General features: G+C 38.8%; 1 protein-coding gene across 1 annotated transcript in view; it reads right to left on the bottom strand.

Annotated features, from left to right (window-relative positions):
- Window positions 1-22,579, bottom strand: part of Slc27a2 (solute carrier family 27 member 2) — a 36,937-nt gene that overhangs the window by 11,217 nt on the left and 3,141 nt on the right. The window contains exons 2-5 of the mRNA XM_046460876.2: window positions 14,723-14,932; window positions 12,429-12,587; window positions 10,472-10,596; window positions 1,673-1,867 (exon numbers count right to left, since the gene is read on the bottom strand). Coding sequence (XP_046316832.1) covers window positions 1,673-1,867; window positions 10,472-10,596; window positions 12,429-12,587; window positions 14,723-14,932 — 689 coding nt within the window. The remainder of the gene's footprint in view (window positions 1-1,672; window positions 1,868-10,471; window positions 10,597-12,428; window positions 12,588-14,722; window positions 14,933-22,579) is intronic.

Raw genomic sequence — 22,579 nt, 5'->3', positions numbered from 1 at the left:
TGGAAGTCTAGTAGAATTTTCTGTGACAATGAGAATGTTCTCAATCTCCCCTGCTCAGTGTGGTAGTCACTAACCACATGTGACTATTGAGCTCTTGACAGTGTGAATGAAGAACTGAATTAAAAACGTTATTTATATAATTTAAAATTTAATAACTAGTAACTAGTGGTTATTATATTGGATGGTGCAGGTATGGAGGACAGGGAGAACCTTGCAGGGTTCTCCTGCAGGTGTGGGTTTGGCTGCCATTGTCAGAGAGGCCTCTTGAACTGGGTAATGCCTTGAGCTCAGGCCAGTATATAAAAAATGCAATGGCAATGATCATTACAGCTACAATTATCCAAGTCTATTATACAATAGGCATTGGCTTCTAAGGGCTTTTTCATAAAGTATTTGGTTTAATCCTTTCAACAATCCTTATTAACACTGAGTACAGGTTAGGTATTGAGCCCAGTGTTTGCTCTTTTTATTTTACTTTCTTAGTACTGGGGACTGAACTCAGGGGCTCTTTACCACTGAGCTACATCCCCAGTTCTCTTTACTTTTTATTTTGACACAAGGTCTTGCTAAGTTGCTTAAGGCCTCACTAGATTGCTGAGGATAGCCTCAAACTTGTGATGCTCCTGCCTCAGCCTCCTGAGTCACTGGGATTAGAGGTGTGTTCCACCATGCCTGATTACTATTTTAAATCTTTGTTTTAGGATGATGAGGTTGAAGCCTAAGAAATGTAAGTGACTTGCCCCAGGTCACTCAGCTGGCATATAGTGGTGCTGGGTTTTGCAGTTCAGAGCTGAACTTCTCATGCATATGAACCACTGTCCTGTGTACTGTGCTGGTGTCTGGGGAATAAAGGTTGCCTGAGACTTCTGGTGTGGCTGTCTTATGGCCAGGCAGGATGGGTGTCTAGAGACATAATGACAAAAGTGACTATTCAAGCCAAAGGAGGCTCTGCATTCATGAAGTATTCCTCAAATTTTGCAGCAGAGTGGGCCATGTAGTAGACAGAATATTTGGGCACAAAAAGACAGATAAATTGTCCAGAGATCCCAGGCAATGAAACAGCTGAGGGAGAACAGGGATTGCTACCTCTGTGAGCAGGCTTAAAAATAAAAAATATTTTTCTGGTAGAATTATTAGGTAGATGCAATGTTTCCTAGATTCTAGAACTGGGATGCATCCCTGTGCTCCGGAAGGTCAAATAAGTCAGTCTTAACCCTGCATATCTTTTAAAAAGCAACTCGGCCCCATCTCAGAACAACTAGCTCCAAAATGCAAGTTCTGGGCCCTGCACCTATACATGTAAAGAGCTTGTAAAGTAGAGCACAACTGAGGGGAAATATTATATTTCAGTGTATAATAAAGTTATGGAACTGGCAACTGTCAGATGCTTTGCCATGCACACGTAAACAAAGGAAGGAAGGCTTCAATAAGTTGCAGATGGCAAAAAAATAATGGGTTGATATTAACAGAAACTGAGATGGTTTAGATTGAGATGAATTTTTTGAGATCATTAGCACAGAGAATGAGCAAAACTTCTCTTGGTGATACAGATGGACACAGCTCTAATTGCAGCATGAACTTCTAATAATAACGTCATCATGACTTGACTTTTAAAAAGCCTCTGTGTTCTGGGAATCAACTACATGTGCTCTCATTTTTCAATGTACTTAACTCTTTGTAGGCAGTTTGCTCTCCCAACAGCACCGATTTTTCTTGGATAATTCATAAATCCAATATTGCCTTCAGTGGAAGCATAGAACTCATAAACATGAATGTCCCCAAATCTCTTGACAAATTCTTTCCACACATCTCCTCGTAAGCCATTTCCCAGGGCCATTCTCACTTTATGATCACGATCATTTGGTTTCTGTGATAGAGGGAGAAGAAGGAGACAAACTGAACCATCTCTGGAATCTGTACTTAATATATTAATAATTGCCTTTATTTTTTTTATATATTTAATTTACACTAATAGTTGTCTTTATTTTATTACATATTTACATTAGTCACAAATTCTATGCCTTTTCTGCCACCCACAGACAATATTCCTTCTGTCTCTAACACAATCATTATGGTCTGATTGATACAACTTTGATTTAATAACCAAAAGATTTGGATTTTCCCTGTTTTGATTTTTAAGGGGAAAGATGAGGCAATTGGACAGAGCCAGATGATGCCAACATTTCATTCAATGTAAAGTTAGAATAATGTGTTAATAGTTTCCTTCATGGGCTGATGAAGATCAGTGAATTTCCAGAAGGGAGGGGCTCCATGGGAAAGATCTGTCAGAGTAGATGCATTCTAACACCAGCAGGACCCTGGGTAATGTTTCTTCTGCTTGGTGGTGAAGAGTAAACCTAGAAAACAGTTCAGGGAGGTGGGGTCTCAGTGGTGGCAGGGAAATAGGTAGATAGATAGATAGATAGATAGATAGATAGATATTGATTTTCTACAAAGCCATCAAAGAGTCTAGAAGGAACAGGAGAGAATAATCTAGTTCACATTTACATGTAACAGGTACACCCAAAGGTCACAAGACCAGTTAGAGCTGAACCAAGACAGTGAGACTGTCCCAATGGGATGGGAAGAGAAAGAGAAGGAGGAAGCTGGCTCCCAGTTGCTTAGGTGGCTTGGGAGGAAGATGCTTTGCTATTAATAAAAATCACAAAGGAAAAGCTATTTTGAGCGTAAGAACTGAAAGAGGAGTTTATGAGAACAAGAGAGGTGGGGTGAGGACCGGCTGCCTTCCATTTCACCAGTCATTTACGAGGACCCTACAGATGTGTCCAAATCAATGGTAGTTTTGATGTAGTTTATATTAATAAGGTAATTTATGCTCTCCAGGAGATCACAGCTTAGTGGAAGAGACAGGTAAATAAATAATTAGGGCTGGGGTTGTGGCTCAGCGGTAGAGTGCTTGCCTGGCATGTGCGGGGCACTGGTTTCGATCCTCAGCACCACATAAAAATAAAATAAAGGTATTGTGTTCAACGACAACTAAAACAAAATATTTTTTTTAAAAAAAATAAATAATTATACATTTAATTTGTAAATTCTGTTACTCAGTTATTTGAACAGAAAACAGAATGAATCAGGCTAAAGTGCTAGGTAACTGGGAATCTCATCTCAAGTCTAATGGTAATTTATTGGGCAGAACAGCAATCACTTAGATCAGAGTGTTTTCTGTATTTTCTACATTATCTCCTACACTGTGAAGTTGCCGTGAAGGGATATTGGAATAAGAATTACTCTTTGTAAAGAACTGTTTGAATAACCCACTTGAATCAAATGTATGAAAGATGATATGTCATGAGCTTTGTAATGTTTTGAACAACCAATAAAAAAAAAGAACTGTTTGAAGAAAGAAGCTGGCAGATATAAGGGGAGGGACTTTGATATGGCAGTTAAAAGCCAAACCAAAACAAACTTTGAATTGGCTCCACACCAAAGGAGCTAAAGGGGCTGGGAAAAAAGTAAACATGCATTTGATTTTTAAGTAGCTGGTTGGTCAAAATTTAGGTAGCAGAGCATTTTCAGGAGTCCTAGCCGAAGAGATGGCTACATACTGGTTTAACTGGGAAAAAAAATGAGCCTGAGTATTTTTTCTGAGGAGGACATGTGCAAAGAGAAAACAGGGTCCTCATGCCAGTGGATCTCAACTACAGTGTTCAGGAGAGTCACCTGAGATGAGTTTGAACCTGCAGGAGTTCTCAGTGTTCTGATTGCACAGGAATCTATTCTCTTCAGCAGTTCCTCAGGACCATAGGTCACGACATCTGTTCCCTTTATAATTACCTAGTACCTGTAAGGAGGGACCTCACATGTCTGTTTGCCAGGGCCAGTTCTGGCTTATGCCTGTTGTTCTGGTGTGCTTGGTGTCTTTCACTCTTATGTTCCCATTTGGATAATGAACTATAGGGTCACCCTGAGCACAAGATGCTATTATTCTCAGTAAGAATTTTTGGCTTTACAGAGATCCCTCACCCCTGCCATTCTCCCTCACTCTCATTCCAAGGGGGGAAAATTCCAGATGGTTGAAGAATGCTTATTTTCACTTAAAAAATAACCACCTGACCTGGGTGCTTACCTGCTCCAGGCCTGTGTGAGAAGTTCCAAATTAGCCTTCTCATCAATGCAAACCTTACTTATTACACATGCAGCCCACAAAAAGTTCTCTCAAACACTTAGCTTGTTTCCTTATCTGATGAAGGGTGATCATCTATCCCTGTCACTAGATGGTAACTTCCGTTGAGTTCAACTCTATCTTTGTATTGCCCAGAGGGCCTTGGACCTGTGCTTTGCATACAGCATAATCCCTGTAGTAAAATAAATAACCTCCACCAGGAAACCCTCAATTTTCCTGTTCAATAGCTGGCGGCTGGGACATTGGCACAAGGGCAGGGCTGAGGGTGCAGGAGGTGGTGCAGGTGCCCTGGGTATGTTGGAAGCTGGCCAGCCTCACAGGTGCAGCTGTCACCTGTGGGTGGCAGGTAGCTAATCACAATACCTCAGGCTTGGTTTGCATCAAACAACTGAGGGATCTTATTATACTAGTAGAAGAGATTAAGGCTCTAGCCTGGAAGCACTGGTGATACAAGGGGGAGATACTGGAACATTCTAAGATGTCTGGCTGTCACCTAGTTTCCACTCACCAGTGGCTGAATGGAATGTGTCTCGAGTTCTCCTTTCCCACAGGGTACAGTGGTTCTCTATCACCAAAGCTGCTCCTCTAGGTCAAAGGTCACCTGCTCATTTTCTTTAGTGAGAATCAGACTTTCTATTCCACATTGCAGCTGAGGTGCAACATGCAAACACACTTAGGGACTTCAGTCCACCCTGAATTTAATGACTTATGAAGGGTGAGAGGACAGGTTGTTCAGGAAGGAACATAGGCAATTAAAGTAAGCAAAAAATTTTTATTGAGGGCTTTTCTATGTGTATTATCTTATTTACATTTCTTAAAAAAAATTCTACCAGAATATGATAGGTTATAAAGTATTGCCTCCTATTACAATTGAGGAGATGGAGCTTTGGGAAATTTATAGTTATGATTCCAAGCTCACAAAGATAGCAAAATAGATACCCAAGACTCAGATCCAAATCTAAGTGACTTCAGAGAGTGCTCTTTCTTTGGTTAAAAATGAAAAAAGAAGGGAAAATAAAAAGGAAAATAAAGAGGAAAAAAATAAAGAGTGGTATGCATAGTTTAAATATACTACTCAAAGATCCTTAAATGAAGAATGCTGTATTCCATCTGTCCTTTGCCCCTCATCAGAGGTAGATAACTTTTAACTCTTCTAAGCTCCATATTTCTAAATTAAATGCTTGTATTGTTACCTCTTGATTCCTCACTATTAAATTTCCTATTGTGCTAGATGAGGATATGCTCTCTCCTGTTTTCTCTCCTATTTTTTTTCCAGTATCACAAAGTTTGGTTAAATCAATATTCAGCATTCACATTATTTTGCTCATAACATACTACTGATGAACCAAATAAGAAACATGAAAAAATTCTTAAACTCATTTATATTTTCCCTGGAATTAATTGCCTCTCTGCCCATTTGCTTCATATTCTGTTTCTATTTCTTTCCTCATTCTTCAGCACCCTCTAAACACAGTTTTCCTCCTGAGGAAATCTATCAGATGACATGATTTCCTTCCTTCCATTAGGCTTCCCTTAATCCTTCTGCTATAGGCTGGATTGGTTGCTCTCTAGGACTGGGGGTCTCCTTTGCCTCTCTTCTGGGATCTTGTGTCTTTCTCTGTTTTAACTCTCTTGTTTAGATGAAACATGTTCTCTCCTAACTTCCTGAAGGAGGGTATAAAAATGTAAGTTTGCTGTTGTTGTTGAAACTTTGAATGTCTGAAAATATTCTTATGGTATACCTGATTGATAATCTGGCTGGATATAAAATTCTAGATGGGTAATAACTTTTATTTAGAATTCTGAAGGCACCTTCCCTTTTTATTCCTGCTTGCAGTGCCACTGTCTACAATTGATTTTCTTAGAGAATTCTCTCTCTCTCTCAGTCGTTGGTAATCTTCAATTTAATCATGGTACTTTCCTGTTACATTTCACCTTCCTCAGTCTTACTGTATCAGTCACCTCCATCTCTAGGTTTTCTGTACTATGTACTTCATGGTTGTGATATCTCTTAGCTTCTAACATGATGGAGCTGTGTCTTTTTCTGGTCTTCATATTTTTTGATTGACTTCCATGAGATGAAGCGTCTTCACCATTTTAGAAGATTCCAGAGGCCATGTTCTTAATACCTACTGTGCTATATTTCTACCTGGATGAGGCTTTACCTCTTTGCTTTACCCAAGAGCTCAAGTGTATTTTCCCTACTGCAGTCTACAAGACTGTCTAAAACACCATCTCCCATGTCACCCTTCACCTAAGGTCCTTCAATCACAATTTCTCATGTCCACACCTAAGTCTCAGCATAGGAAAGCCCTTTCCACCTGGGACAGCCCTCAGCCAACCTCCTATCACTCTGCTTGCAGCTCCCGACACAGCAGGACCTTTATTCCACAGCTTCATGAGCTGTTCCAGATAACCAGAAGCCCTTCTTTCCTTGTGTGGCTGGAGAACTTCTCTGTACCCTTTAGAACTCACCTCTGGCAAAGCTTCTTGATTCTCCTCTGCTTCCCTCTTTCTCCTGGCTGGCCTCTGTCAACTTTCTTCGGGCTATCCCTCCATCAAATTGGTCACTCCCCATTCTGTGTTACTACATACCCCTCCCTCCATTCTACCAGAATGCAGGTGATTCAGAGACAGTATCTCTGGCTGGAAGGGACCAGAGTTTATCTCATTTTGGAGGGAAGGCAGACAACACTAGGAAGGTAAATTGAGTCTACTCAGCTCTGCCAGAGCTCTGGTTCATTTAATTTCTTCTTCCAAATAGCATGACTTTTACTTGTGGTTCCTGGAACTCTTTTCTGGACTCCTTTCCCTCCTCTTTCTCCTCCTTTCCACTGGTCTCTATACCAGTAGGTGGCACACAACCTTTTTTATGCCCCTTGCTGTAGTTTAGTTCCTAATTGTAGAAGAGAAACACTTAGCTTTCGTGATATCTTGTTCCAATAAATAGTTTTTCCTAATGACATTGTTTTTAGGCAACTACACAAACAAAATGGGAGCTGATAACTGCATTATGGCAAGCAAAGAACCAGAATGATCTTTCATTATAAATGAGTGCTTTGGAAGAAAAGGATCAAATATAACAAAATGAGAAATGAAGTAAAATATTGAACCATAAAAATCACTTAAGTCAACAGCTTTGCTATTCAACCCTTATTCAACCGCAAATGAGAGAGATGAACTGACTAGTTTGAATGTCTTCTTTTATTTTTTCCTCTGTGTATATGGGGCAGAATTTTCACTGATTGATTCAATGAATGTGTTATTTCAAGCTACATACTATCAGGCATGGAAAATGATGATAATGGCAATAATGGCTACCATTTATTGAACATTTACTAGGAGACAGGCACTTTGGTATGTGCTTTAAGTACATTATCTCATTTTGTCTTCATAGACTCCATATGTGGTTGGTACCATTATTTCCCCTACTAGCTGATGGGAAGCTGGTACTTAGGGGGGGGGGGCGACTGTCCTGCTCAAATAGCAGAGTCAGGATACAGGTCTACTGTGTCACAGTCCGTGCTCATATGCACCACTTTAAGTGTCTGGAGCCAAATCTGAACCACTGACCTGAAGAGCTCTGCTCTGCCAGGGGAACTATGAATGTGGTTAAGAAGAGGGAGGAGAGGCATAGATAGCAGCTTCCACCTCCCAGTGCTGGCCCCAAATTCTCTTGAGAATCTGTGCCATGTTTGTGGATGGAGTCATTTGGTTTAGTGGCTCAGCTAGGCAGGACCTGCCACCCTGATACTCAGGGCTTGGGGTTTGTGTGTGGCATTAACCCACCAGGAGCAGCCTGTTCTTTTAAGTGGCTCTAAGGAAGAAAAAGTTCTTGATTACATTGATCTAAAGCTTTCCACTATTAGTTCTAGCTTTTATCCACTTTTGTTCAAAAAGTCATTTTGATACAATTTGATTAAAGCTCCCCTTTAATCCACAAAATCTGGAATTTCTATGATGACCCATGATTTAAAAATATTTTTAAAAGGACTTTTTTTTTGATATAACATTTCTTATAATTCTTACAGGTATTTTTTTTTTTTCAGACAAGTAGAACACAGGGGTTGAGAAGCAACAGCTAGCAGAAACTCCAGATCTAGTTTTAGATTAGAGATCATCCACAGATTATGTACCTTAAATCATGATATATTTTGAAGAAGGCATAAAATCCCGATCAAACTTCTTCTTCTTCTTTTTTAAAAGCATTTGAGACAACATTAAGAAAAAAGAGCTGGGCATTGAGGCACACGACTGTAATTCCAGCTACTCTGGAGGCTGAAGTAGGAGGATTGAAATTTCAAGCCAGCCTCAGCAATTTACAGACTCTCTCAAAATTAACAAAAGGGTTGGTGATGTAACTGTATGCTAAGGTGTCCCTGGGTTCAATCTCCAGTACCAAGAATGGGTGCAGGGATAGGAGATAAGATGGAAGCGTGTGTGAAGACAGCTACACCCAAACATGTTTATTTTCCTCCAGTCCAAAGGAAGCTTCTGTTAAAACCAATAGGAACAACACTTGCTTCCCCAGGAGACTTCTAATTGACAAGCTGGTGCCTTTATGGCAGAGAAGAAAAGCCAAACAGAAGGGCTTTGTGTGGATTTCTGGGTTTTGATAGACAAGCATTCAATCAATCTTGAGAACAAGGTAGAATGTTAATGTGAAAAAAATTAGATAATGACATTAATAGAAATAAATATGGAAAAGGTCCTACCCCAGCTTATTATGACCTTCATGAATCTGTTGAATATGCCAAAGTATCAGGCTACAATGTGTTAACACTTTGGGGGAAATACAGTACATCCCCCAACTCAATTATACATGTTTCCAGGCAAGAATTTAGAAGTACATTCAGCAAAATTTGTTATTGCTTGTGATGTGCTGTGACTGGTATTTGGGTTCTGGTAGCAGACTGAGACTGCACTTGTGTGGAACTTTTGTTAATGGGGGGAGATAGATAATAATCATATAAACCTATACTGTGACGGGAGTGATGAGGGCCATGAGAAGCAGTAACAAGTTGGACAGTCATAGGTGGGTGATATATTTTTCATTAATTGGCAAAACAATCACATAAACTTGTATTAAGTTGGGAGAGATAAGTACCACAAAAAGCAGTAACAAGAAGGAGAGGTGGGGTGGGTGACATGCTTAATTATTAGTAGGAGTGGCCTCCCTGATGAACTGACATCTGGGCAGAGGCTAAAGGAGACCAGGGGAGAGAACTGGGGAAGAGCCTCTTCTATTTCTTTCTCTGTCACATAGCAGCTGGCATAGACATTGAACATAATGTGGGTGTTTACCAATAGCAATTTATCAACTCAGTGATCTTCTGAGTTTGTTTTATGCTGACTTAATAGATTAAAGGATTAGAATCTGGTGTTTTTATCATATAATCTAGTTCTAGTTCAGGGTCAAATTTGTCTGCCTGGGGACATTTGGAAGTGTCTGGAGACATTCTGGTTATCATGTCTTGCAGTGGAGGGGAGGTTACTATTGGTGTTTAGTGGGTAAAGGCCAAAGTTGCTGCTAAAAGTCCTATAGTTTACAGATTAAATCCACATAGCAAAGAGTTAATATGCCCAAAATGTCAGCAGGGCCACTGTTGAGAAACCCTGATTTGGTCCCAAGGTGGCCACCAGATCTCTGATGAGAGCCAAGGGACTGAGCAGGAGGGGCTCTTGTGAACAACCCCATCAAGACAGCAGGACATTGCAAACAGGGTAGATCCAAGGCCCTTGAGGCATTGCCTCCAAGCTTGGTGATAGGCCTGGTGGGTTAATTTCAAAGCCATCTGGGGATTTATTCATTAAACAGTAGTTAAGTAAAAGTTTTCTCTATGCCTTTGACATAAGAGAGGGCAAGGAGACAAGATATGGCCCCTGCTATCTAAAAGTTACAGTCTAGGAAGGATGGGAGGCACAAAGACACACACCTGCAATGAAAACCACAAGATGTAGAAATAAAATTATGTAGGGGAAGGGTAATGCCTTGGGCTGAAGTGAATTGAATAGATTTAACAGAAGTGATATCATTTGAGCTGGGCTTTGACACTGGCTTTTCATAAGCAGAAAGAGAAGAGGCAGATATACTAAGTGGATTGTAACAGGGAAGGCAATAGAATCACAATAAAATAAACAGTACCTGCCATCTACTAAGACTCCTTTTTAGGATAGGTGTGGTGTCAAGCACTTATTATGAGAAACGACTGTAGTCTAAATTGAAAACTGATATAGATGGATCAGCTGAAGCCCAGCATAACCTCAAGTGATTTGAACTCCCCTCTTCTCTGTTTAAAAAAGATATTAAAACATGGGAAATGTTACCGGAGGTGTGTTGCATAAATACCGAAGCAGTTCACCGATGTACTGGATGACGGTTGCATTGTATTTTCTGCAATCATCCCAAAACTGGCTGGCTGAAAATTTGGTTCGCAAAGCCAAAGTAGCACCTACAGAGAAGGCACAGAAAGTGTCAACACAGGAATGCTACAGATAATCTTTCCAATTATATTTAGTTTTGTCATTTTTGAAAGGTTAAAAATTTTTAAATGAATTAGATTTATAAACAAGGGTTAAATACCTAGTATACTCAATGCAAAAAATGAACCAGACATAGTTTTATTCTATGGGAGCTCCAATCTACAAGGGAGAAGATATTTACAAGTCTTTCTAATAAAAGTCAATGTGCAGGGCTGGGGATGTAGCTCAATGGTAAAGTAGTTTGCCTAGACTACACGAGGCCCTGGGTGCATTCTCCAGCACCACAAAATAAATAAATAAATAAATAAATAAATAAATAAATAAATAAATAAATAATCAAGAGAAACATAGAGGAAAAGATTAATTCTCCTAAGGGTCAAGGGTTGAAAAAAGCATAAACTGAAAGCCCAGCATAACTTCAAGTGATTTGAAGCCCCATCTTCTCTATTTAAAAAAAGATATTAAAACATAGGAAATGTTACTGGAGGTGTGTTACATAAATACTGAAGCAGATCACCCATGTACTGAATGACAGTAGCATTATATTTTCTTGATTATAGAATTTCTGACCCCCAGAACAGTAAGACAACAAATCTATTGTTTAAAGCCATTAAATTGGTGGTAGTATGTATGTATGTTGCCCAAATGATTGATTTGTCTGGGAGCCTCAGAATCATTCTGATGTTCTTGAAGGTCCAACAATACTCCTGGAGTATCATTTTTTGCTATGAAGGCAGGTAGTGATACTGGGCTAAATGCTTTGTAAGCTGATGAGCTGGTGAATGAGGGAAAGAAGAAAAGGCTTGGGCAGTCTTAGTTCAAGCTGTTATAACAAATTACCATAGATTAGGTGGCTTAAACAGTTTATTTATTTTTTTATTTCTGGAGGTTGAGAAGTTCAAGATACAGGTATCAGCAAATCTAGTGTCTAGTAAGGGCACTCTTTTGGATTTGGGGATGGCCATCATCTCCATAAGGAGGGAAAGCAAAGACAGAAAGGAAACTCTCTCCCATCTCTTCTTACCAGGCCACTGATCCCACAAATGAAAACTCCACATTCATGACCTAATGACTTCCCAAGGTCCCACCTTCTAATATTCCCAAGGTCCCACCTTCTAATATGATGATACTGGAATCTGGGATTTCAAAACCTATGAATTTTGGGGATGGTGGTGGATACAAACATTTAATCTATAACATACATACATATGTGTGTGTGCATGTATATGTGTGTGCATTTATGTTACTATATATCTCATTTAAAATAACAGTATTTTATTTAAAATGAACTGTCATGTGGATGAAAAAATTAAGTTAGTCTCAATCTTCATCTATAAAAGCGGTATAAATCTTACTGGAGGGAGAGAGAAAGGAAACTCCCATTTGAATAGTGAAGTTGGAGAAGGAAAGGAAAGATATGAAAAGCCAGGTATTCTGACTAGAGCTGAGGAACTGTGGGAATAGAGAAGAATAAAGAAGAATGGGGATGACTAGGGAAGAAGGTGACATCCGGTGCTGAGAGATCAACCTGCAGATTTTGAAGTTGGAAATGACATAGGATTATTATTTATAGACCTAAGAACCTAGTGTCTTAACACTTAAGGGCATAGAACATCAAAAAGGAATTTCTGCTTTGATACACTTTGTAGATAGGCAGACATGAGAAAATACTTGCTTGTGATGTGTGAGCCAAATAGACTTGTTATCAATACAGAAATAAACGCCATTCCTAGCAGATAGGAAAGTAGCCAAATATGAATGTGTACAGGCCTTTGACACCTTGTTGAGAGAAAAAGCTTACCGGCCAGGATACATCCGTGCAAGCCAATCATAAGTGCAGAACTGTGGTACAAGGGCAGAGTGGTATAGATGACATCATCTGCCCTAAACCCAGACACGGTAGAAAGGCCAGTTCCATACCATAATCGATGATGATTGATTGTGGCAGCTTTTGGGAGACCTTTGCAAAGAAACAAGAGAAAGCATAACTGAGCAGAGATTGGCCATTGAATCTGTGGGAGGGTTCCATCTCAGGAAGATTCATCATCCTGTGCTTGGAGAACTGTATAGGGGAGGACCAGGAGTAGTTAAACCTGGGGTCAGCAGATTTTTGAAAATTTTTTTTTTTTTTTGGTAAAGGACCAGAGAGTAAATGTTTAAAGCTTTGTGGGGTCATGTGGTCATTGCTGCAAAGACTCAACTCTGCTATTATGGCCCAAAGCAGCCAAATACACATAGGGGAATAAGTGTGGATATGTTCCAATAAAACTTCATTTATAAAACTATGTAGAGGGTGGTATTTGGCCAGCAGGGCATAGTCCATTGACTCCTGAGTTAGATGGTTACAGTAATAATCTGAAGTAAGAGAAATAAACAAATGTTCATTGTTTCTCCTCTGTGCTTACTACTTGGCAAGATGTTTTCAATATTTTGGTTAGCTTTCTTATTAAACTTAAAAAAACAAATAGAATTATATTCTCCAATCCACAGATGAGAAGTCAAAGATTCAGAGACAGTAAGTATTTTAGAGAATAAATAGTCCATTCACCCAATCTCCTTTTTCCCCCAACTACTTTTATTAGTTTCTTATGTACTATTCCAGAGTTTCTTTATATAAATACAAGCAAACATGAACATCTGCTCATATGTACTTGCCTTGTCCATTAAAAAACATGAATGTTTTTCTGCACAATTTTTCCCTCTGTCCCTTAACAGAGATCTGTCCATGTTTGTATTATGTTTACAATTTTGTCGATCTGCTTTGTCTTATAACAAATTGCTTTTATGGCCCATACCTGGCAAAGGCACTATCAAGTACTTGCTCACCTAGGTCTTAAAGTCTAATTAGCTCCCTTAACAGTGACCTCATGCCCTTCTCAGCTAAATTGATCTTCCATAAGAAACAGTATAAGAATACTCTTTCAATACAAATCTTACCAGAAAAAACTTGTATAAGTTATGATTAAGAAAATGGAAACTGTTCCTGTTGGTTGGTGTTGAGATAAAAGGCTCAAAGCAACCTTTAGCTTTATTCATAATGTTTGATTACTTAAAAATGAGAATACAAGCATGTATTATCTGCTTATTTAAATTAAAATTTTTAACCAAAAGAGATAAAAGATTTACATATTCAATTTCCAGTATTATTAATAATAATGATCAGCATGCTGGGGTTGGCTTCCTGCCCTTCTTTTCAATATTAGCCCTCAAACTTCATATTATTACAGTGTGGTAACATTTTCTCTGGTCCAGAGTGAGCAGGCACTGAATATCTTATTACGTGAATGAACCTGGAAGTATTTCCACCAGGGCTGTCAATTTCATGAGTTGCATAGAGTTAGTTTATAAGGTCAATCCTGATACTTCTACTTCTTATTATGGGATGTTACTAATCTATTGGTTTATGAATCTGTAAAATGGAGTAAGAATACTACCCAAGAGTGGTGGGAGAATTGCGTGAACAAATGTCTTAAAGCTCCTAAACAGAGCCTAGTACATATAACACTTATTGTTGCCTGTTCCATGTAGTAGTGTTTCAATAACACTGTTTTTTTTTGGAAATTTTTTCTTAGTAGCTCATAAAATGATTCACAGTGGAAGGCATTCTAGACTTGAGGAAATACAGTATTTTAGGCCCTGCACTAAAGTCACCCTACATTCACAGCACCAAACAGCTCAAGTCAGTGCTGAATGGGAAAACAGTGGTCAAAACAACTATATAAATACCTCCCCATAATTGTCCTCTGGTATTCCATTTTAATTAAAGACCTTATATGTGGACTCTGGATATGGTATAATCAAAATACAACAAGTATTAAAAATCTCATCCATCATCCTAACTAGTTTTCATAGTTCTTTATCTGTTCTGTATCAGCTGAGGAGGGGGAGCTATGCATACCTGGGAGAAACCCAAAAGGGATCATATGCAGTGCAATAAGATCAGTTCCCATGAACAAAGAGCTAAATCCCCCGAAGTATTAGTTATCTGATAAGTTTTTCCAAAGAAAGTATTTAAAAACCTAAGCCAACATTTAACTCCTTCACGACAGGTCCATTTCCTTTGAGAATCCTCTCTTCATTTTTTTTTTTTTTTACCTGTGGTTCCAGATGTATAAATGTACAAGGCAGGTGTAGAAAAAGTCACTTCAGACCTCCACGACTCTGGGATAGGTTCAGTTGACACTTCATCTACTTTGTCCAGGAAAGAGTCAACGCCATCTGTGTTAGAAGTTCTGCTTACATAATAGACGGACACACCATCTTTTTTCAGGCTTGGTAGCACCTCTTCAACAGCTTCTCGTAGTTCTTAATTTAATTAAACAAACAAACAAACAAACAAATTAGTCTGTCAAGTTTCTATTTAGTGTAATAAGATTCATGATAATTTTGTGTCCAGTAAAAGTTTGCTAAAATGTCTGGATAGGACAAGAGATGCTTATAGTTATGCATTTCTAAACATTTTTTAAAAAAATTTGTGCATTAGAAAAAATATCACAATATTCCAATGTTTGAGGGAAGGTTGAGTTTTGACAGTTTCATAATCACAGCAGATGGTTGGCTGAAATCTGTACTTTTTGTGGAAAGTACACACAAATGGACAGATGGGTAAAAATCAAGAAATATAAGTGCATAACTTAAAGTAATAATTGGTGTTATGTATCTAGAAATAAATAGAAATGAATTTAACTATTCTTAATATGTGCCCGCAGAACCAGTGATGAAAAAAAAATTAAGGAGAACAGAAACAGAAAGTAGGGAGGCAAGCCAAGTAGCAAAGATTATAGATAAGATGAAACTGCACAAAAACTTATGTATCTTGAATTGTAACAACTCAAGCAAATATACTTATTCTTAATAGGAAGGTGACTTAATATCCCAGGGAATTACCTTGGGGAGGCTATACCTGATTCATCTCATATGCTTTGTTTTTTAGATGTTTGCGTATGCTGTTTTCACTAAGACAAGAAACATCACTGGGACAGATAGATGCAGCTAGAAGACCCATGCACTTGGTAAAAAATAAACTAAATAGTACAAATGGGTTTATAATGAAAATCAAAAGGCCTTTACCCCAACTGTCCTTACAGCTAAACGTGCTGCTTAGGGGCAACCATTTCAATGGTTTTGACTGTTACTTTTGGCAGTTACTTTTCCATCACCAAAAAATGTGCTTTTCCTGCTCCTTTTTGGCTTATCAGTTTTGATCCCTGGCCCCATTTATACCTGTCCACTCCAACAGTTAATATTTTCACTTCACATTGTCTAGGTTAAGAGAATTTAAGTCTATTCTGAGGTCATAATTCTGTTTTCCCAGCACTGTCCAGGGGTTGGCTCTAGAAGCCGAAAACCAATAATCAGGATGGACATGATGATTAGACTAAGTGAATATTTACTGCAGAACCAAAAAACACTCGATCCTCAAGTTTTCTTTCTGGAACAGTTCTCTCCTAGAGTTTCATGTTGGCGACTATTCTCTAATGTACTATTTGCTTCAATTCTGTTTTTAACCTCCATCAAATTGTTTTCCTTTTTTTTCTGTCCCAGGAACACTGATTCTCTTTCTGTACTATTGTGTGTTTCACTGGCTGCTCTCTAATCCTTTAGCACTTTAGAAAAGTTGCCCAAAATAAGGCTATTGTAGAAACCAGCGTGGTAGCCTCCCATCCTTGGTCACTGCCTTGGTTCAGGTCCTCACTCTTCCCTGCTTAGATGACTGCAGTAGCCTCCTCACCAATCTCCTTGCTGCTAATCTCTCCCTGCTTCCAATTTACCTCCTGGCTTCACTATTGCCCGTCTTCTTGGTGCCTCCCTATTGAAAATGTTTCAATGGCTGATCATTCCTTGTTATAGAATCCACTGTATTTGAGAGATCCTGAGGATCTTGACAGTCTCATCCCTGCTGGTCTTCCTGATGTCATCTCCTACTCTCTACCTCTTGTACCCTTTCCTTTACACACGCGGAAGTCCTTATAGATCCTCATATGCTCACATCCCATGACCTTTATCCATGCTGTTCCATCTGCTTAGAATACCCTCTCAGTCCCCCACCCCCATCAACCCCAAACTCCTGCTTATCCTTCAAGACTCAGCCCAGAGACAACTAACTCTCTTCTGTCACCTTCCTTTTCCTTGCAAGATTGTCTGCTCCCTTGTCCAGCTTCCAAAAGGTCCTGCATATGCTTCCCAGGGTATTTAGTTGCTGAGTGTGAGGTGGCTTAGTTATTTTTCTTTTTAATTAGACAGTGAGATCTTTGAGATTAAGGAAACATAACTTAATCCTTGTACCCTCAGCACAAAATATGTACTCAATAAATGTTTAAAATGGAAAGAATCTGCACAATGTATTGTATGAGTGTGGAAGAGATAGGAATAAGCTAAAGAGGCTTATTAAAGGATTCAGATCTTACAATACTGTGAATTGGTAAACCTTTAATAAAATATAAAATGAAATAATTTCTGTGATAGTTATGTCTTGCATACAGATAAGGACCCTCTTAGGCATTTAGTTTATGATCTTTTCCTACTTACAGAGGTCATCTCATCTGAAGGGAAGGCCACCATCCCTGCCAACCTCCATCTCCACAAGGCTGTTGGTGTAAAATTTGTTATTTGGGTGTTGACTTGAGGTTCCAGTGGCTTGCTCACCATATTAGGACACACTGAAGTAGACTTCCCTCCCTTAAGTTAAAGATATTAATATAAGAACTGAAATTTTAAAGGAAATTCTGAATGTGAATCAATGATCTAGTTGATATGTAATTATAACAACTAGTCTTTTTTAGGTATGATTAGAACTACCATATCAAGCTTGCCTCTTTCATATATAATCTTTTAAAATTTCTTATTGTAAGGTCTGCTTACCTAAGAATGGCAAGCAACCAGGACATAGAAGCTCAAATAATTCTATTTGTCACAGGGCAGGTTCCCTGGGACTCTGAAACTCAGAGATTTGAATGTAGGAGAAGTCTTGGGAACAGAACTTATGAGGTTGCAGGGGAAGCAGATGGGAGAGAATGAGAAGCTGAACCTTGGCTGATTCTCTGATCCTTCAGAGACTCTGGGTCTGGAATAGTCCTTCAGGGTTGTCCCAATTTAGGGGAAATGGCTGGTGCTCTTCCTTCCACCCTTCAAATAGTAAATGGAGTCAGGGCATGGAGGTATGATACCTGACCTTGGGCAAAGAGGCTCTCTTGAACTTAGATCAAGTCCTGGAAAGGCTCTCAGCTGAGAGCTTCTTGCAGCTAAGGGAGGTGTACCCCAGTCTTAAAAGAGGGAGCTGAATGGTGAACTGCATCACCCGCTGCGCCTGTCATTGTTACTGATAACAAAGCTTTACATTTTGCATTTGTTTAGAACTGTTTGTATAGTAGCTTTGCATACCTCACTTCACATTAATTGCATAGCAACCCTGTGATTTAGATACCAGTCTCCCTGTTCCTACAGATGAGGACAGAGGCTCTGCTGCCTCTATATGGAAGGTTATACACAACAAGAAAATAAATATACTGGGATTCTGGGATTCCTGCTTCCCTATACTCACCTTTCAGGCTCAAATTTTGGTAAAGGGATTGACTTTGCTTTCTGCTCTGTGTTTGTTAAAGCATGTATCTGCCTTGAATAATGGAGACAATCTTTTGTTCATCTTCTTGATGAACAGCATAGCCTCAAACTATATTAAAAGCTTGGTTGAGAAATAAAATTCATGGCAAGTTTGCCTGAAGGGCACAGAGTAAATCCATCAGCTTCTCATGAATCTAGTTTTAAATCGTGAATTGAAGTAGACCTTCGGAGAAAGAAGTACACATTTAGGTGGTGGAAAATGTGATTACAAGATCCCCACCAAGTCTGTCTTCTTCTTCTTCTTAAAACATAAATAAATAAATAAACAAACAAATAAATAAAAATCATGGCGCCATACTAGTTCTCCTATCCTTTATCTATTTATGTAGAAGAAGGAAAAAAGAAAAGACATCTAACTACATAGGCTCATTCTTGGAAAGCAGGGAGAGAGGGTGGGTGGGGGCAGAATCAATCTTTGTCACCAATAGGTTAAATCTGCAGTTTCCCAGTGGAAAACATTCACTCTAGTAGCTTATTCTGCTACCAGCTTGCTTCCCTGAATGGCAAATGACTGAGCTAAAACAGCACAGAAATATTTACTAATAAGGTAAGATCTGAAAAGAAGGCAGCAAAAGGAGATGTGTTCTAATAAAAATTTCAGGACAAATGTGAAATGTTTGGTAGATAAGCAAGTTAGGAATGAAGGTTTAGCTCTTCAGTTAATTAAGAAAAATATCCAAACCACAAAGTAGTGCTGATTCAGTCCTGGGAGACAGTGTGAGAATAGTTCCTAAAATGTCATTTGTAATTGTGATTCTGCATCTGTACCAGTGGTAGTTTGGAATGATAGTATTTGATAACCTGTTGTCTAGTCTGCACAGCACCCTCTGAATTAGAATTCTCTTCAAATAGAGGCATGCTCATTCCCCTTTCTCCTCCTGACACAAAAATCACCTGGGGTCAAAAAAGATATTAAGGTTCAGTTCCATCAAGAGTAAGTAAAAATTTACCAGCAAAATATATATTCACATTTATATAATTAAATAATTTACTTGATATTATTTTTCATTTGCCTCAAAGTTCTTGCTTATGTGAATTCTTGTTTTCTAAGATACCCCTGGAATCAAGGATAATTCCATATCATGAGGTCATGCAAGGCCTTACATAATTGCTAACATTTGATATCCACAAGCATCTCTGCCTGTCTACCAAGTATCTACTTCCCTATTTCTCAGAGCTGTGGGAGGTCCTTTCCAAATAATGGCCACTTATTTATTTACTCATCATGCAGAATAATGTGAACACTATCTTTCTCTTTCAGATTTGATAGCATTAACAGCTGATTCAGAGTTTATTTTGCTTTCACCTCTTTACCTCCTTCCTGTTTCTAAGGAGAGTGGACTACATTCCCACATGTCAGCAATATGCTAGTTTGTTTTTGTAAGAAGCTGTACAACCATCTCCTTTGCAACCTTTAGTTATGAGCAGGGGGAGAAGAACGACGTTTTAGGGCAATTTTAACCTAACCCTCCATTCAGACCCTGGGCTACTGAGCTGGGAATCTCAGTACTAGAATATATTACTCATTTGGTGTCTGGGTTTCTGTTCCTATAGAGTCTTCACTATCTATTCATAGATCCCAGTGTGTTCCCAGCCCATCCCTTGTTCACCACCTTCTCCCTCTCAGCACTGAGACCATGAGAGAGCACCTCTCTCCCACTCTCTACTGCCAGAAGGGCTGGACACACCCACTGATTAGGAAAACCTCTGGGAGGTAAGCAAGTCTGTGGTAAGGTGAGGCTGGGCCTGGGGGAGATTGAATTGAAAAAGATTTTCTCATATCTGGGTATATTTGATTTTATTTCATCACTTTTCATGCCTCCTTACCAACTCAATGATTCTTAAGCTTCAGGAAAGAAAACTTGTTAAAACCAACCATAGTAGTGGCACTCATTAATTCAACAAACATTTGTTGAGTACCTACTATGTGTTACAGGTCATTATTCAAAGACATGTAAGAGAATTTTAAGCTTTTGGAACAAAGTGCATTGAAGCAATTTATCTAAATTACTCCTTGAGCAACCCAGGAAGGTGAGAAGAGTAGAGATTAGATTATCTCCAGGCCTTAATTGTGAACTAGAGCTGGCATTAGGAAATGATCTCCTTCCATGGAAGGGAGGCCACCGCTCTCGGCCATTCCTTGGATTTTCTGAGTCCCCATTTTCTTTACATTAGGACCTTTCAATAATCAGCTTTAAAAATGATCATTATTAAAGTCCAGACTGCTGATAATCTTAATTTATGTAACTATTTAGTAAAGTCTCTCATTATATTATGGACCTGATCAAAATCGCCTCTGGTCCTATTGCCTGTAATGCCCCTCCCCACAGCACTTTTCTAGCTCCATTTTCAAGGCTCCCAAGAAGCGTTCTCTCTCTCTCCCACCATACTCATCACAGTCCCCTGGGTAACACAATCGTTTGTATATGCGGCTTTTACTGGACTGTATGATATTGGGGACTGTATGTCCTTTACTGTATGTTCCTTTACTGGACTGTAAGATACTCAGCTTAATTCATCTTATCTCTCCATCCCATCATGGCAACAAAATTTGTAAGCAACAGTTATCCTTGATCCCAACATTAATTTTATAATGAAGTTCTACTGTTGAGAACTTTCAATAATGAAATTTTTCCCAGATATAGGAAGCATTTTCCTTTATCATATTGTTTAAAGGAGGTCCATTTTTTTGCGACCTTGAGAAAACAAGTAAAAGGTAATTGGGACGATTTTATAGTCTTCTCTTCATTTTGAACTTGCAACAGAGTATCTTTAACTGCCACTAAAGCCTTGTACAAGAGAATACCTACTCTGAGGAGCTTTCATGGTTATGTTGGGTCAGGCAATGTAAAACTGGTCAATAAGTTGATAAAAGTTGCCCAAGAGACCTGGATTTTATGTCCAGGAGAAGAGCTAGTTTAATAACAATCTTGATGCTAGCGTAAGTAGAAACAGGGATACTATTATGTGAATACCCCCTATTATACAGTTGAGGAAACTTGAGGCTTAAAAGTCCAGTCTAGATCTGTGCAACTTCAAAGCTCATGTTCTTTCTTTCATCATGCTGTCTTCCTCTGCATGCATGTAAATTGTGAAATTAAATATGCTTTCTTGTTTTGCCCATATTCTGTGTTTGAGAAGTTCTGAGAAAAACCACTGGCCCAGCAGTAAGTCTCCCATAGCAACAACTTGGCTTCTTTCAATTATAAAACACTGATACATGTTCGTGTGGTTAAAGACGACTTTTCCATGTGATTACTTAGGTTACACTCTGTCCTGGAGAAGGCTCTTCAAATGTAAAACACAGGAAAAAAAAAATCATTTCCTTTAAGAATTAAATGCTTCTGCTTGATTCAGAGACGCGTTTGTGAGCCTTGATTTCCTGTACATATAGTAAATTCAGAAGAAGTAAATGGGTACTGAAACTTCTGAAAGAGTTGAGCTCTGTTAAGCCTTAAGAGTCCCCAACAGTCATGACAACTAGATCAATCCCCATGATAAATGCCACTGTGCTGGTTCTTTACGTAGAAGTACTACAGGATTTGACACACAGAGTTCAAGAACTCTTATGAGCTCACATGCTATGTGGCTCAAATTCAAAGTATCAAATATCAAATTCACATTTATGTATCAGGTTCAGATGATTGATAGTAAAAAACATGCACTAGATGTGAGGGAAAAAAAAATCTGGGTTTTGCCCCCAGCTTTCTTTTGCTGACTATCCATATGATCCTGGGCAACTGATAGCATACTTTTGGGCCTTTATTTATTCAGCTATAAAACAAGTGGGAACTAGACTGATTATCAAAGTCTAGTTCTCAGTTCATTTGCTTCAAAATCATCTGGGGCTGAGGTGGGTGCAGCTGCAGTCCTATTAAATCAAAATTTGGGGATGAATTAAGGACTCTGTTTTGAAAAATGATGATTTTTGTACTCATTAAGGATTACAGGATTAGAATAGCTCTAAGATCCTTTCCAACTGCAAAGAATTAGTCCATTTATTACATTTCCACATGGGCACATCTACTAAATATGTGACTTTGGACTCTGTTATTCCCTTCCCAGTAACTGTTCTAGGTCAGAGTATATCATGTACAAAGGTATCTTAGCAATTTGGAAAAAGTAGATGTTTTTCAAATGTGTAGCCTCTCTCAAAGGTTAGTTTGCCCATTTAACACATGGGCACTGTCACCCTTTTTGGACTTTGCTTCTTTCTTTGCAGTAACTGTTTTAGGTCAGCGTAATTCTGCATTATGTGCAAAGGTGTCTCAGTGATTGAGACACACTGAATTTTTAAAAAATGTGTGACCTTTCTCAAAGGTCAATTACTAC

Source organism: Marmota monax, unplaced genomic scaffold (assembly GCF_021218885.2).
Source record: "Marmota monax isolate L192 unplaced genomic scaffold, Marmota_monax_Labrador192_F-V1.1 WCK01_AAM20220418_F8-fsc00001, whole genome shotgun sequence".
Taxonomy (NCBI): Eukaryota; Metazoa; Chordata; class Mammalia; order Rodentia; family Sciuridae; genus Marmota; species Marmota monax.
Note: the sequence above shows the minus strand (reverse complement) of the source record. Positions and strands in the feature narration are given on the sequence as shown.